This window comes from Mytilus edulis, chromosome 8 (assembly GCF_963676685.1).
Source record: "Mytilus edulis chromosome 8, xbMytEdul2.2, whole genome shotgun sequence".
Classification (NCBI taxonomy): Eukaryota; Metazoa; Mollusca; class Bivalvia; order Mytilida; family Mytilidae; genus Mytilus; species Mytilus edulis.
The window spans coordinates 37,610,509-37,626,215 of record NC_092351.1 but is presented as its reverse complement, the minus strand read 5'-3'; the positions used below and the strand labels follow the sequence as shown (position 1 = coordinate 37,626,215).

The following is a 15,707-nucleotide window of genomic DNA, read 5'->3' as shown; positions in this document are numbered from 1 at the left end:
CTCATCAATGTCAAGAAAACCCATTGATTATTGGCAATGCTGTCTAGATTCTTGGCGCGCGTTACTTTTTACCTCGACTCAAAGATGTAAACAAATTTCACCTCTGGTTAACCTTGCTATGATTGGAACTTTGATTTTCAAGCTAATTTATAAGCCTGGTATCTTTGATGAGATTTCCCCAAAGTAATCATTTTTAATAGGTTATGCAATGTTTCATTTTAATAATGTATATGCAGTTTTAGGGAATAAAAAGATATAAACGATGACTTCAGAACAACAAACGATTATCAATTACTTCTGAAGTTCGGTGTAAAATAAATGCTCTGAGCACGGTAGGATAGTGAAGAGAACAAGCACATTCATTACAGTCAGAAGCGCCATCAGATAATGTTGGTATGGATCATACGTGAATCATATTGAAATTGCCTAAATAAAGTAATGGCAATGCAAAAGATAAAATGGTCGATATTCAAATAAAAACCGACAATTAATGGATGGAGTATTGCCTTATATAGAATTATATATATAACATCATAATTATTGATTTAGATCAACTGTCTAGACTTGGGCAATTTCATATACATTGCTTATATCAAAACCATTCTATAGCACAAAACTTTTGCCAAAGAAATTAAGTCCTCCATAAAATTAACTTGGGTGAACCGGATTACCGGTTTTGTCATCTCACGTAATAATAATCATGTATGAAAAAATTAATATTCAAATCGGAAATGTCTACTTAAACTAGGTGAAGTATATACTGAACAAGTAAACATAATAAACAAGTACATGTATGCATACTTTAATAATAAATAAACTCATATACCAGCCTTAATATTGTCTAAGACAGACGGGCGTTTCGTCTACAAAAGACTAATTAGTGACGCTCGATTCTAAAAGGCTTGAAAGGTTAAAAAAAAAAAATAAGAAAAAAAATAAGTATTAAGTTGAAAAGCACAGAGGACCCAAATTCAAAATGATTTTGCCAAATACTATGATGCCGGTAAATACCAAATATAGTACGAAATTGAAGAGCATTTAGGAGTAAAAATTACGAAAGGTTTTGCCAAATACAGCTTCATGATTTTTCAATTAAAATGTATTATAATTCACGTCTGCTCTGTGACCCTTTCTACCATGTATACATATGCTATGGTTTAAAAGATGCTATTTTGGTGTACACGGAAAACAATGATGAAACGAAAACTAACTGCATGAGTTGCACAATAACAATCAATTCATTGTGCAATCCTAAACAAACAACGGAAAACGATGATGAAAGGTGGTTCAAAACGAAAATAATTAAAGAATGCAAATTGCGCAATCGTAAAAAAAACACGGAAAAACAATGATGAAAGGCGTTTAGAAAAGCAAACTGAAAGTCTGCACGAGTTAAAGAAAAATAATGAACTAATTGCGCAATCGTAAACAAACATAAAGGCAACAACAACAACAAAGAGTCAATGACACTCGACCTCTGAGCACTCGACATATTGTATTGGCACGTACAATGGAGATAATTATAGGATTCTTACTTGTTTACATACAACATATATAATGTGTTAAGGCATGCATAAGCATGTTTCATAAAAAAGACATAGTAAATATTTATATATACACTCACCATTCAAGCGAAACAAAAGTGTGTGTGCGTTTAGGTTTCCTTTCTTTAAGTCTTTCTTTAGAAAAAGGGTAGTTGGGTATATAACTATGAATTTATGAGGACCATCAGCAATGTTTTCAAGATATGCTACCATTATTGCTAATCAAAAAATTTCTGCTTATTTAAGAGTAGGCGTTTTTTTGTGTATAAAAATGGCAGGTAAGGCAACCCAATAACATATATTTGGCCTAACGTCAACATAAATCTATGCATCCTATATACAATTGCATTGAGGTTAAGTATGTAAATACTTTGTTAAACTTTTCTTTGTTTTACTGAACAAAAAGACTAGTGTATATATCATCATTTATTTTGAAGTCTTTGCGACTAGAAATTTCGTTCCAATGACTCAATGTTGGTAATGTGCATTCAATTATAGTACATTTCACCGCGAGATCTTTTTCATACAAGCTTCAATTATCATGACGAATCTAGTAAACAAGGACATTAAAGATTACAACACTATTCGCTGCGTTCACTTTAAAAAAACTTTAATCAAGCTATATTTGTGGGGCAAAAGATACCAAAGGGACAGTCAAATTCAAAGATCGAAAATAAACTCACAACGCCATGTCTGAAAAAGAAAAAGACAAACAGACAAATAATAGTACACAAGACACAATATAGAAAACTAAGAGACTTTAGGCAATACGAACCCCACCAAAAACAGAGGGTGATCTCAGGTGCTACTGAAGGGTATAAATTAATCTTGAAGATAAAAATATTACAAGGTGATCCCATTGACTGTCATATCATCGGATGGTCCATCAATGTCGTTTTGGAATTATTTACAGAGTATTTAGGTTTTTTACCCCAAAATTACATCATTGGCATGCCTGACAACACGAATGCCATCTGTGAATTCCCTCTTCTGTCGCAACTCAAACAAAGGGTTGTTGTTAATTTTATTGAAGAAGAAGAAGAAGAAAAAATATGAACCATTTATCTTCAGGAAAGACAATAACGTCACAAAGCAGAGAGTATCACAATTTTCAAGGCACAAAAACCTCAGACTGAGAAAGAATTTGTCTACGGAGTTATATTAATTCTATAATCGATCAATAAGATCTGCAATGGAAAGGTAAACAATTTCATTTTCAAACAGAGTTGGTATTTATTCAATTTAAATTGACCATTTCCCCTGAGACCAACAGCAAGGCATTTATATCGATCTATCAAATTCAATAGAGCAATAAAAGGTTTTCATCATGACAACTAGACATTTTTTTTCAAAATCAAACAAACATTATGATTACACAGCCACTTGCAGATGGATATTTGAGTAATAACACTGTATGGATTATTATACATTGCGTAATCAAAATTATCTTGTCTATACAGAAAGTATGTCTATTTTGTGCAAATATTGATTTGAATTATCTTTAGAACTCTTAAAAGAAGAATGGTTGAAGTAAAGTTTGATTTGATTTGAAAGACTAAACCTTTATCAAATTCAAATGTGATAATTTTTCCATTCATTCCAAGTCGACACAATATTATTTGAAGCCACAAGCTCCTAGTCACACATTATATATATAAATAAGACTAGCATATAACATACCTTTCATTTTATGTTTTTCGTCCATTCTATTTGAATTGTTTTCAATATTGTAAACAAAATGTTTTTAGTTTTGTTCGTTGTTTGTTAATTGTAACGTTGAAGTCTTTATATATAAGTGTGGTATGTTGTGCGTCGACGACTGCGCATGTCATTATTAATGCATCATCGTCATGGTTTATCATTATTTGTATTGACACACATGACTTTCTAGATGTAAAATGTACTTATTAAAAGCCATTGGCGAATGTGTATCTTTCTACGATTGTTAAATACAAGTGACGTGCATCTAGACTTATTCATAAGGAGCAGATTATGCTTATCCTTTCGGAGCACCCGAGTTGCGCAGTTTTTTGTGAGGGCTTTGTCGTTTGAATATGCATTGTATTTTCTTTCTTGACATTTTGAAATGGAATTGTCTAACAGTTTGATTGGATTTTGGACCTTTCCATGGGATTGTTCTAGTTTCCTTATTATTTAAATAACTTAAATAATTTAATATCTGGAAATTACCTAATTGTATGTCTCGCCTACGAAAGCAGAGGGGCATAATGTGTTCTGGTCTATGCGTCCGTCTGTCCGCCCGTCCGTCTCGGGTTTAAGTTATTGGTAAAGGTAATTTGTAGAAATTACGAGTTTGGGATGTGCTTTTTGTATCTTTCGTCTCTCTACTGACGACCCGAATTCATAGAGTGAAATTAGACATTCTCAAATTAAAGACAGTTTACCATGAAGTTGTGCTCACATCAACTTGAAACTTAGAACACATGTTCAATATGTTTGAACTTTAAAAATTATATGCAATATTGGCCCCAACTTTACAGTTCACTAAACACAGTAAAATAGTATAGTGTTTTTAATGACTCCTTTAATACATTTACTCTTTGTTGAAACGCGAGACAACTTTATAATTATGGCATTCATAGACAATTGTCTGTTGTTTACCTTGGGATAATTTTTTTTATCAAGTTCAGTGCTGTCTCGGTGATGTATTCACATTACCTATTCAAGCTTTGAAATGTTTAAGTTTATTCAATATACATGATATACATATATATTTGAATGAAGATGGAACATTTCAATGAAAAACACATTTTATAAATTTCGTGCTTCAAACGCGTTTTTTGCATTTACCGTTATCAGGAACGCTCGAACCAAATATGTCCTCTGATGCGTAAATACGCGGCAACGTAAAAATCTTTGTGACCAAAGAGGAACATTACAGAATAGCCAATTTCATGAAAGGTCAACATTGCCTAAATGAGTTTGAACCAACCCGAGTTTCTTAAAAATAACTGATTTTTATATACGTGGGTTTTAAAATAAGTACAGATTATTAATAATGTCAGTATCGGAGCACTGAATACAGAACTGTTGATATCCTACAGTCATCGATCAAGTATTAATAAATAAATAATAAGTAAGCATTATTTAGAGTTGGCAACGTATACCAACAAGGACATAACATAAGCTCTAATGTGCTTTCAACCAACAGTAACAGTAGGTCAAAGAAACTACACTTTACAAAAAGCGTACAAAATTACAGGCGGAGCTGAATAAAGACATGATATAGTTTTCATAATCATTATCTAAACATTTTGAATATATCATTTTTAAACTCCGATTTTATACATTTTTAAGTAGGGTATACCAATCAAAGATTTATATCATAATGCAGACATCAGCATATCATAATGTAGATCTGTTCGTAACTCCTGCCTAATTTTTATTTCAATATTTTAAAGTAGGGCATAGATATGTAAGAAAACATTAATTATGTATATCATACAGTAGGCCTTTTTTATAGATTCGGTCTCTAACCTTGTTTTTTTTATATTTTTAAGTCAGCCATACAAATGCGGTTAAACATTTAAACATTATTCAATGTTAAATCCTTACACAAGTTGATTTTAAGTTCATGTTTTCATGTTTATAATAATATGTACGACCTGGTGGATATTAACACTAAATAACTTAACTTGTTTTGTTTGTGTCTTTATATTACCATTTGATTAATAAATACCTTGACCACATAAATAACCTATACGCAACAACATACGCCAAACCTCTCCACTTTGTTCTTTTTGAATTTATTCAGAAAAAGGGGGGAAAAATGTGTGTCGTACGTTTTGTGTGTCATACGTTTACTTGGACTGGTACCCGGTCGATTTTTGACAAGTTTGTATATTCCAAAGGCATACAGAATATTTTACGCGGAGAACCATTCTTAAGTTTACTAAGACTTGGTCGTTACCATAGCTGATGGATTGTAAGTCCATCCACGTCACTCCCCCTTTGAAACCATTTGTCAAGACGCTATTGCTTCGATACTGGCATTACATAAATGGTCTATCTAAATCATAAAATTGTCTGTTTTCAAATTAAATACATGCATTGAACTTTAGTTAGTCACTCTTGGATTCAATTTAATGCGTTATCACTTAAAGGTTTTTTTGTTAGGCTTCCAAAGCAACCCTGTAGTCTCGAGATAAGCTGACGAAAATTATTCCATAAACACACGTTGTGTGTACTAAAACCTTGGTGTTATACTAAATTATTTATATCTTTTCGTTGCCTGGGATACTGTTTAAACATTCTGCCTTTGTTTCTTTCAATGGAAAGAACTTTTATTTTCTTATTTGATGTTTGCTGGTAAAAGTAAGATTTGTATGTGTGGCTCAAAATAAATCTTTGCGGTTGTCATTTTTCAAATCTTTGCGGTTGTCATATTTCAAATAAGATGGAGACTTGTCGAACTTAATATATTACAAACATTCTGCACGTTTTTTATATGTGGATGTAATTACAGTGACGGGGAGCACGGAATGGCGTCTTCATATCTCAGCTTGATCAGTCATAAGACGTATTGAGATGTGGTATGGATACCATTGAGACAAGTCACTTTGATACGAACATATATTCTAATTCATAAACAGAGATAATTTATGATATACTTGCATGTGAAAAACACGGGACATACTTCAAATACGCTTTATCTGCATGTTTTCATCCCTTCATAACAACATGATTAAACGGGTCAATTAAACATGCATATAAAATTGAGAATGGAAATGGGGAATGTGTCAAAGAGACAACAACCCGACCAAATAAAAAACAACAGCAGAGGGTCACCAACAGGTCTTCAATGTAGCGAGAAATTCCCGCACCCGGAGGCGTCCTTCAGCTTGCCCCTAAACAAATATATACTAGTCCAGTGATAATGAACGCCATACTAATTTCCAAATTGTACACAAGAAACTAAAATTAAAATAATACAAGACAAACAAAGGCAAGAGGCTCCTGACTTGGGACAGGCGCAAAAATGCGGCGGGGTTAAACATGTTTGTGAGATCTCAACCCTCCCCCTATACCTCTAACCAATGTAGTAAAGTAAACGCATAACAATACGCACATTAAAATTCAGTTCAAGAGAAATCCGAGTCTGATGTCAGAAGATGTAACCAAAGAAAATAAACAAAATGACAATAATACATAAATAACTATAAACATATTCTGTGTCTGATCAGATTAAACTAGTAACCCTCGCCGTTCAGTGAGAAAATAAATCTTATAATAAATTCATACATATTAATGATCGGTTGAAAGTTTACCTACAGTAGGAACTTGAGTATTTTTCCATACATGATGTGGGATTTTCCATAATGACTGTAAAATATTTTCTGTGAATGACGGGTATGTTATACGTTAGTTTGTGTGCATTGTACCGACCATGCAAGACTCTCGTGGATAGCCAAAAGTCGTTCTAGTAAACACCTCTAGTATAGTGTAACTTTGCATAACTTTAAACGGTTATATAGTGCAGTTAAATAAAGTAATAGACTGGGAAAGAAATATCTATTATCCTTAATATACCTGAATAAATTAACTTTATATTATTACGTAACCTAAAATAAATATTACGAAGAACAAAAGATTTTTTGCTATGACTACGTCTACAAATCAGACATAGACACCGATAATTCTAACAATGTGCTATATTGATGCAATCTACCATGCAGAGAGAGCAAAGACCGATAACTCTGCATAGGAGATTGTTATTGTCCTTGAGAATTACATTAAATATCTATCGATTTTTTTATTTTGTTTTTGCTGCTTAGCTTTTCATATTCTGTCGGTTAAACCTAGATAGAAATAGAGGCGTGAAATCCATGATATGGGCTAGTTTCAGTTACTGTGTTAACTTTCAGATTTGTACCTTGTTGTAGCAATTTTTTTTGTACAAGTAGGGTCAAGTAGGTTTTTTTTCTGTCTGTTTTGTGGCGATCTCATTGGTCGAGTCCCTTTCAGCTTATTTCTATAGTTTGTTCTCATGATTTGAAAGCCACATAGTGACCCATTATACCATAGTTGCTATTTTTACATCATTTGGTCTCTGATGTAAACTTGTCATATTGGCAATCATTTCACATCTTTTTATAAACACTACAACTGGAAATTTACCTATAGTTTTAGTATAAGTATATACCGATTTAACCGGTTTATGTTTTCATAGATTTCTCTCACTTGCTATAAACATGTAACTAAAATAAAATAACGATTCAAATTCCTCGTTGCAGACCTTCAATGTATATATAACTAATGTGATGTGGTAAAGAAAACCTGATTGCCAATGAGGAAACACGCAAAGGGAACTGTATGAATGTATGGCCTTCAACAACATGCTAATCTCATACCACAGAGCAAGCTATAAAGGGTGGGCGATAGGAAAGTGCGAAACTAATCAAAAGAGAAGTACCAACGACCTAATTTATAAAACAATAAAGGAAAAATAAGTGTGACAGAAAGCGACCAACGAGAAACGCTGTATTATAGGTTCCTGGCTTCGGACAGACACATAACAAAGTGGTGGGGTACTGTTACACATGGTTGTGATAACCACCAGCGTTTTCTACATTGTATTGTATATACTTCAAAGGTAAACATGGACAATCCTCTACAGCTGTGGATCTCGTACAATACTAATATTGATTGTTCAACACATACTACTTTCATTTGTCGTCATTGTTTAATGAACTATGGTACGCAAACACTGTTACAAATCACTATTTGTTTTCTACTAAATAAATTATTGTCTCCGGTAAAATAACACAAACACAGACATCATTACATGTAGTAAATAGATCAAAACTGAAATATTTGAGTTGTAAGTTTACCTTGAACTAACGGAATGTATGGATTATATAATACGTCAACGATACAGCTAACCAACAACAACAGCGATAAAAACAGACAGCTTTATATAAAAGACAAGAGGATGTTCTAGTTTGGTTGTTTTTTTCTGATTTGTATATTGATGAACGAAATAATTGTCTGCAGCCCATGAAACTTCGAAAATTTCAGTCTTAGTAACTTATGACACCGGTAATCGAATTAAAGAAAAACACTGTATATTGAATGATAAAACGACTAGACCGATACCAACATAAACCATAAGCCGAATTATTAAATACGAGTAAGTGACTGTTACAGATGACTGCTTATCTATGTTACATGCATGTGCATGTTGTCACCCGTAGTCTCGTTAATATCATTTATAGTTTATAGTTATACTGCAATGGAAGACATTGAGCCTTCGACTCTTGAATTTTTTTAATTTTCTTTTAAGTTCAACTGTTTAATGCTGTTGAGTTAGCATGGTTAACACTTTCTGACTTAAAAACAGGTGAAGCATGACGCCATGAGAGATTGCTAGGAAGCTGAATATGGGATGATGTCATGGCATCGCTAATAATTTTACACTTTCTGACTTAAAAACAGGTGAAGCATGACGCCTTGAGAGGTTGCTAGGAAGCTGAATATTGGATGATGTCATGGCATCGCTATTAATTTTACACTTTCTGACTTAAAACAGATGAAGCATGACGCCATGAGAGGTTGCTAGGCAGCTGAATATGGAATGTGTCATGGCGTCCGTGCAAGGGCTGTATAGCTAGTCAAGGTCGTTAAAAACTTCCATTTGTTTGTTGTTGTCATGGCGTCGCTAATAATTTATTTACGAACACTTTGAAATGTAATTGTATACCTTGATTTAAAGAAGTGAAGCCAGCAAGAAAATTAATCAATTAACTAGAACTTAGAATGCTGGTATTATACAATTCAATAAATAATCCAACCGAACAGTAAAAGCGGTATTAAATATTAAAATGTCAAAGAAACGGCATATTTTATCTCATTTAAATTATGTGACAAAAATACAGCAATAACATTGATTTATATTTTGTTTTGCATTAAAACGGATATAAGCTAATTTTCAGTTCATTTACAATTCTATGCAACTTAATTTCGAATTCTATTTATTACTCGAGATTAAAAAAACAACGTACATTTTTATATCTTATGTTTCTTTATGTCCCTTTAGAATCTTATAACGACACGACTAGTCATGCTATGATGTTAAGTCCATTGACCAATGATTATTATATACAACGGGTATAATAGATAATTGCAGTATACCTTGAATTGAAGCATCGGCAATCAATTTTGATAGATATACAAGAGTGGCTCTAGCGTATTCAAACGTAATCTTAAGTGTCGTAAAGAAGACTAGAATCTAAATAAATAAGGCGAGTGTATCTCCATAAAGAGTAGCTGCGCTCGTCAGGCGTATCTCCGTGTTGTTAGGTTAACATATTGGTACACAAAACATTTAACCCTTTGAAAAATGCAGATGTCATTTCAGTTCAAAATAAAACTGCCAATGGACCTTAAGCAACCAACAATCAATCAATCAAAATAAAACTTAGCAAGTCGATATTTTGACATTAAATCCGATGTCATTTGTTCAGAATGCAAATACTTCTACACGCAAAACAAATCCTTGCTAAATATTTTGTGATGTTCCTTTAGTTTCTACCATACCCATTTTCATTCCAATCTTAATTTCTTATCGGTCACGAGATGGTCCCAGTATATCTGAAAAAGTATGGGAAGATGAATTTGATTTCATCAGCCAGAGTGTACGGCCTTGGATCCACTGCTTGCCTCTACATTCTAGTTCATAAGATCTCCCCGAGATGGTTTTGGATTTTGAAACGAAAAGAAAGTCGCTGTTAATACGTCATTTTTGTAAGGTGATCAGTTTCTTTCTATAATCCATAATCTAGAATCCGCTTGTATATGATGATGCTACAATCAATCTATGAACAGAGCGAAGTAGTTAGTCGAGAACTCGCTGCTTAAATAATCCAGTGACATGTACTGCATAATTAAGCACACACAAACCGCTAAGCACTGTACCTGTTCAAGTTTAAGTACTCTTGTACACCTGTATGTGTCTGAGGTTATGAATAAAATCTTGAATCTTGAGTCAAGAGGCGTACTCGATCGATCTACTGATGGAGCAGTGTGCAAAAGGCGTGGGCCAAGACACACGACTTACAACGATCAAGGTTTCTGCGGAGGAAGCCCAAGATTCTAGGCATTCCCATGGTTATTGATGACGTGATTCGTCCACTGTCTTAACTAATTGTACTCTTTTTACAACCTCTCGCCGCTTTAAATAATTTTAATTTCCGTTTTTTTTTCAATTCCCTAAATTGCACTTTAGTGAACGTATGCTGTCAACTACGTGTCAAGCATTTCTAACACAGAGCCAGAGGTCGTGCCAAAATATTAAATGAAATAGGTCACTTCAAGCTAGGTGTGAAAGGGCAACTGAATCATGATAGTTTCAATCAATAAAACGCAGATGTTTCAATGAGAAACATGTGTATTGACGTATGTTAAATCAACTTTTATAAATAAATATTCACATGTTTGTCTAATGTTATTCAAAGATAGACTATGACTATAATGGCTAACGCATGATCATGCTGATATAAAATAAAAAAATAATGAACATTTCAATTTTTCATAAATAATTTTTAAAAAGTTCGTATATGTGACACGAGCAGATAAGCGTAGTCTTGTGTTTAATTGCTAATGCACAACCATGATGATATCTTTAAATAATTATCAAGTCGTGAAATAGAAGTTCTTTAATTATTTAAGTTACAAATTAATGGGATACATACTCTGAAATATAATTTCCAATGGAACAAATATAACCGTATTTGTTCACAACGGAATAAGTTGTATATATATAAAATTAAAAAAAAAAAGATGCAGTATGATTGCCAATAAGACAACACTGCACAAGAGACCAAAATGAAACACAAATAAACAACTATAGGTCACCGTGTGGCCTTCAACAATGAGCAAAGCCCATACCGCATAGTCAGCTGTAAAAGGCCCCGAAATTAGAATGTGTGTTCCAATTGGAACAGATACGTTGGCATTGTTAACAACAAGTTTCTAGGGGAACTGCTGTAAGCCGGTACACAAGTACGATAACAGTCGTCTGTAGTACCTCTTTAAATAAACTATATTGATTTGATTCAATAACTTCCCGAATACTCGTTTATTTTGATTATATTTTTCTATTTAAACAATTGCCTTGGACTCTTTTATTTCCTTGTGTTGCATTTTGATAATATATAATTTAACTCTTTGTGTGCATTTATGGGAAGAAAATGACACGGTCGGCAATTTGTCAGTGTATGTATAAAGCATTCGTTGAATTAAAAACCTTGATCCATGATTTCACAATGTTAACACTCCATGCACATATACAATATATATTACTCGGTGTCCAGGTAGAAATAGTATCTATTCGTATTTTAGAAATATTAACGACTTTAAAACCCAAATTAATGATTAAATTACTATTTACGGTGAAGCTATGTCGGTCAACGCGAATCAACAAAAACAGTTCGAATATAAATCTGGCGCGATATAATCTGAACAATACAATAAATCTCCCGATTGATAGTACACAAAAGGGTTGCCAAACTATAATTCCAAAGACGAGATTAATGAAATCCCCCTAGTGCATTACGAAATAAGAGAAGTAGGTTATACCACAAAATAAAATAGAATAATATTTAGTCCATTTTCACCTGTAATTTACCTTTACCAAATCAATTTTTAAAAAGAACTTAAGTTATTTCTGATACTTTATCACATTATTGCTTCTAAGTATTCCTCTATAAACTATATTGTGTTTTTTTTGACACCCACCTAATCTTATTTTATATAAAAAAAAGTTCGTGCCTACCCGAACACATTGTATGGATTGTGAAGCGCAGTTAAGTGTCAAAACATTTTCGGTAAAGTACCGATAAAGATTAGAATATTTTTCTATAGAATTAGAAAATATAAATCATTTTGCCTAACTACTTTCATCATTTGCATACCAGGAGATAACAGCAATTTATGCTGTTTTTTTTTTCTTTTTTGCCTAATCATAACTTGTTAATTTCATTCCGACATTGAATTATTATAGGTACTTTTCTACTTTGTTGATATCAGTCCAGTTGCTGACCAAACCTTGACCAACCCCCTCATAGAACCATTACTTTGTGAGGCCATCTGAAGCGATTATCGAGTCAAAGTCTAGTATAACTACTCAATACATTTCTTTTACATTGGACGTTTAAACAACAATCACTCAATCAATACATTTCCAGTACTCGAACAAATATTCTTGAAGAAATCGACTTACAAATGTAATCGCGGTTAAAACTTCAGGCAATAATTTTCAAAAGTTTTAAACATTTAACAATTGTGAACCGGTAGAAAAAGGTATCATATTATGATATATTGACTACATGTTCACTGCAGCATGCTTCGTGGTTCCATCAATCAAGTTCTCTGTATCTTCAGTTTGAACTTGTATATCTCGATCTGTCTTAATAAGCTCAATCAAATTTTTCAGGATGTTTTTGTTTCTCACTTTTAAATGTTTTTTTTTCATCTTGACGATTCTTTTTTTATTGATAATTCTCACTTTTTATTTGAAAGTGCACTGTGCAATACACACTAGTACTTCATGCTTTAAGGTAGCACAATACAAAGATTTTAAACCTCCAGTTCCCCAGTTTTAAAATGCTGTAACTTTCGTTATAATGCTTGAAAAATTATAATAGTGGTATCTATGGATAGCTAACAGATTACTCTTTCAAATTAATGCAATGTTAGTATTATACAACAATTATGTAATCAATCATAATGATAATTGTGTCTACAAAATTTTACAACAAATTTCCACTTTCAATTGAAATTAGCTTCTTCATGGATCCCCCGAGAAGGTTGATTTTATTATATGTTGTTCCTTGAGTCATTATCTACAAAAGGGTGTCTCAGATTTTGGATAGAACGTATAGATCAAATTTTACACCTAATCATACATTATCTACTTTTATGTGGTAAGGATGTTTACACTAATTACAAATTTATGAGAGAATGGAATACGATAGCGATAATTTGAGACACCCTTTTGAAGCTCCTGCTGTGTTGCTTAAGATAACGTTAAAATTTCATGTGTAGCTATAGAGATGAAAGAGCTAAATTCATTCAAGTGAACTGACCAAGATTTTGCCATTAATTGCATAATGATTGATTAAATAATGATTGCATAACAATAATGTTGCATTCATTTAAAAGATTATTCTTTTATCTATGTATATATACCTCTTTTATTAATTTATATGCAGTTTTAAGAAAGTTACAGCATTTTAAAGGTTGGGGATTGGAAGTAAAAAAATCTTTGTATTGTGCTACCTTAAGAAGAACAGCTGAAAACAATTTTGCCATACTTTTTAAAAATTTTACCGTGCCAAAAGTTTTTCAATTTACAAATTTCTTTTTAAAATGACTGTAAAGTTTTAGATTGCATTTCCGGATAACTATCGAACATTTGAAATTTAATAAAATTTGTCAAAGGGAGATAATTTGTATAGCCCGATCGAGCCATATCAGCCCATAGTGCAAATATACAAGCCCTGTCAATACCACGAAGAAAATGAGATGTGATACAGTGGTAATCAAATTAAATACACATTTTAACTTTAAAGAAACCCCGATAAACAATCACAAATTCACCGAAGAGAAACACAAACAAACACACGTGGCGGTGAACAAAGAGAAGGTAAAAGTTATTATTCACAAGGAAAAAGCCCATATAATCTTGTTTCTGAATAGGGAAGGTGGTGGAAAACTTTATTGTTTTATGATCAAAATATGAACAGAAAATAAAGTTATATTTTTTTTTTTTAAATGAAAAAAAAAAATGAAAAAAAATTGTGAAAATCATATAATGCTTTTTTTTAATTAAGCATGGAGCTTCCGCAATCTGGCCCTGATACACATTGTAAAACCCATTTTTACATCGATTGATTTCGCCGGTATCTTCATTTTAACCTTCAACGCTAAATAACACAAAACACATGGGGAAGTGGGGTTTCCTATTCAACTAGCTTACAAGGAAGAAACTGACTTCATACAATTTTGTTAAATTTTAACCTGATTTATTGATAAAGACACGGCGACATATTTTAATCTAAATAAGAAAAAAGAACAGAAACTGCTAAAGAAATGATCAAAACTACTAATCACGCTGATATTAACATAATTATATAAACTTAAAAATACACTTACCGCTCCCAGTATGTTTGTAATTAGTCGTCTGTTGCTATAGAACTAGTACTGCTGAATAAATAAAAGCCGGCTCTGACGTTTAAATGTTTTATTTATCGAGACACATTAAATATGAATGAAAAAAACGCTCCTTAACAAGCAATCCGTGTTCTCATGTACATTTAATAAATGATAATGAGACAGTTAACGCTATTGGCTATTATTTAGCAGGTAGAAAAACATGGACACGCTTTTTTACACGGTCCACTGATTCAATATATTATTTTTTTAACACTATGAATGTAAAATTTTCATAAAAAATACACTATATTTCGACGAATTCAAACAACAATACACACACAAAAATCAATGTCTGTTACGGAAGAAGACTATTGATTGAATGCGCAGACGATTTTTGTAAGCCTGCATGACTGGGGAACTGGATTGCACCGGTTTATAAAGCTTGGAACATTTCTGATTTCAATGCCAGAACACATTATAAATATGTAGAATTATGAAGACGAATGGTTTGTTTTTCCAATTTAGAGTTCTAAATGAGCAGCATGACATTCACATACAAAATTTCACTATCGTTTCTTAAAACATCAAATCTGTTCGATACACATCTAACAGCAGCTTGCGTCATTAGGCTAGCTGGTATCATTTGTCGCCCGCTAGTCGTAAATTATTTTGAAAATCATTGACAGAGATATCGAGACTTAGCTGTTAAGGTATCAATCCTTTGATTTATTGAATATTGTTTGTTTAACGTCCGGGCAAATATTTCCTGTATGTTCGATTGATTGACTGATTGTTGGTTGCTCAGGGGCGGGGCCAGCCATTTTAAAAAAGGGGGGTTCCCAACCCAGAGTAAAAGGGGGGGGGTCCAACTATATGCTCCCGTTCAAATGCATTGATCGTCCCCCAAAAAAGGGGGGTTCCAACCCCCGGAACCCCCCCCCCTCCCCTTGGATCCGCCAATGTTGCTAAACGTCCAGTGGCAAATATTGC

At 32.9% G+C, this 15,707-nt stretch overlaps 1 protein-coding gene across 2 annotated transcripts in view; it reads right to left on the bottom strand.

Moving 5' to 3' along the window:
* Positions 1-15,313, bottom strand: part of LOC139486798 (sodium- and chloride-dependent taurine transporter-like) — a 33,261-nt gene extending 17,948 nt beyond the window's left edge. The window contains exon 1 of one of the 2 annotated variants that reach the window (XM_071271770.1): positions 14,718-15,313. Coding sequence is in view for 1 of the 2 variants with exons in the window: in XM_071271769.1 (XP_071127870.1) it covers positions 3,225-3,249 (25 nt within the window). In the remaining variant the exon portion in view is untranslated. Of the gene's footprint in view, positions 1-3,224; positions 3,370-14,717 lie in introns of those variants that run through there. The other variant, XM_071271769.1, reaches the window with a different exon arrangement.
* Positions 15,314-15,707: the final 394 nt, after the last annotated feature.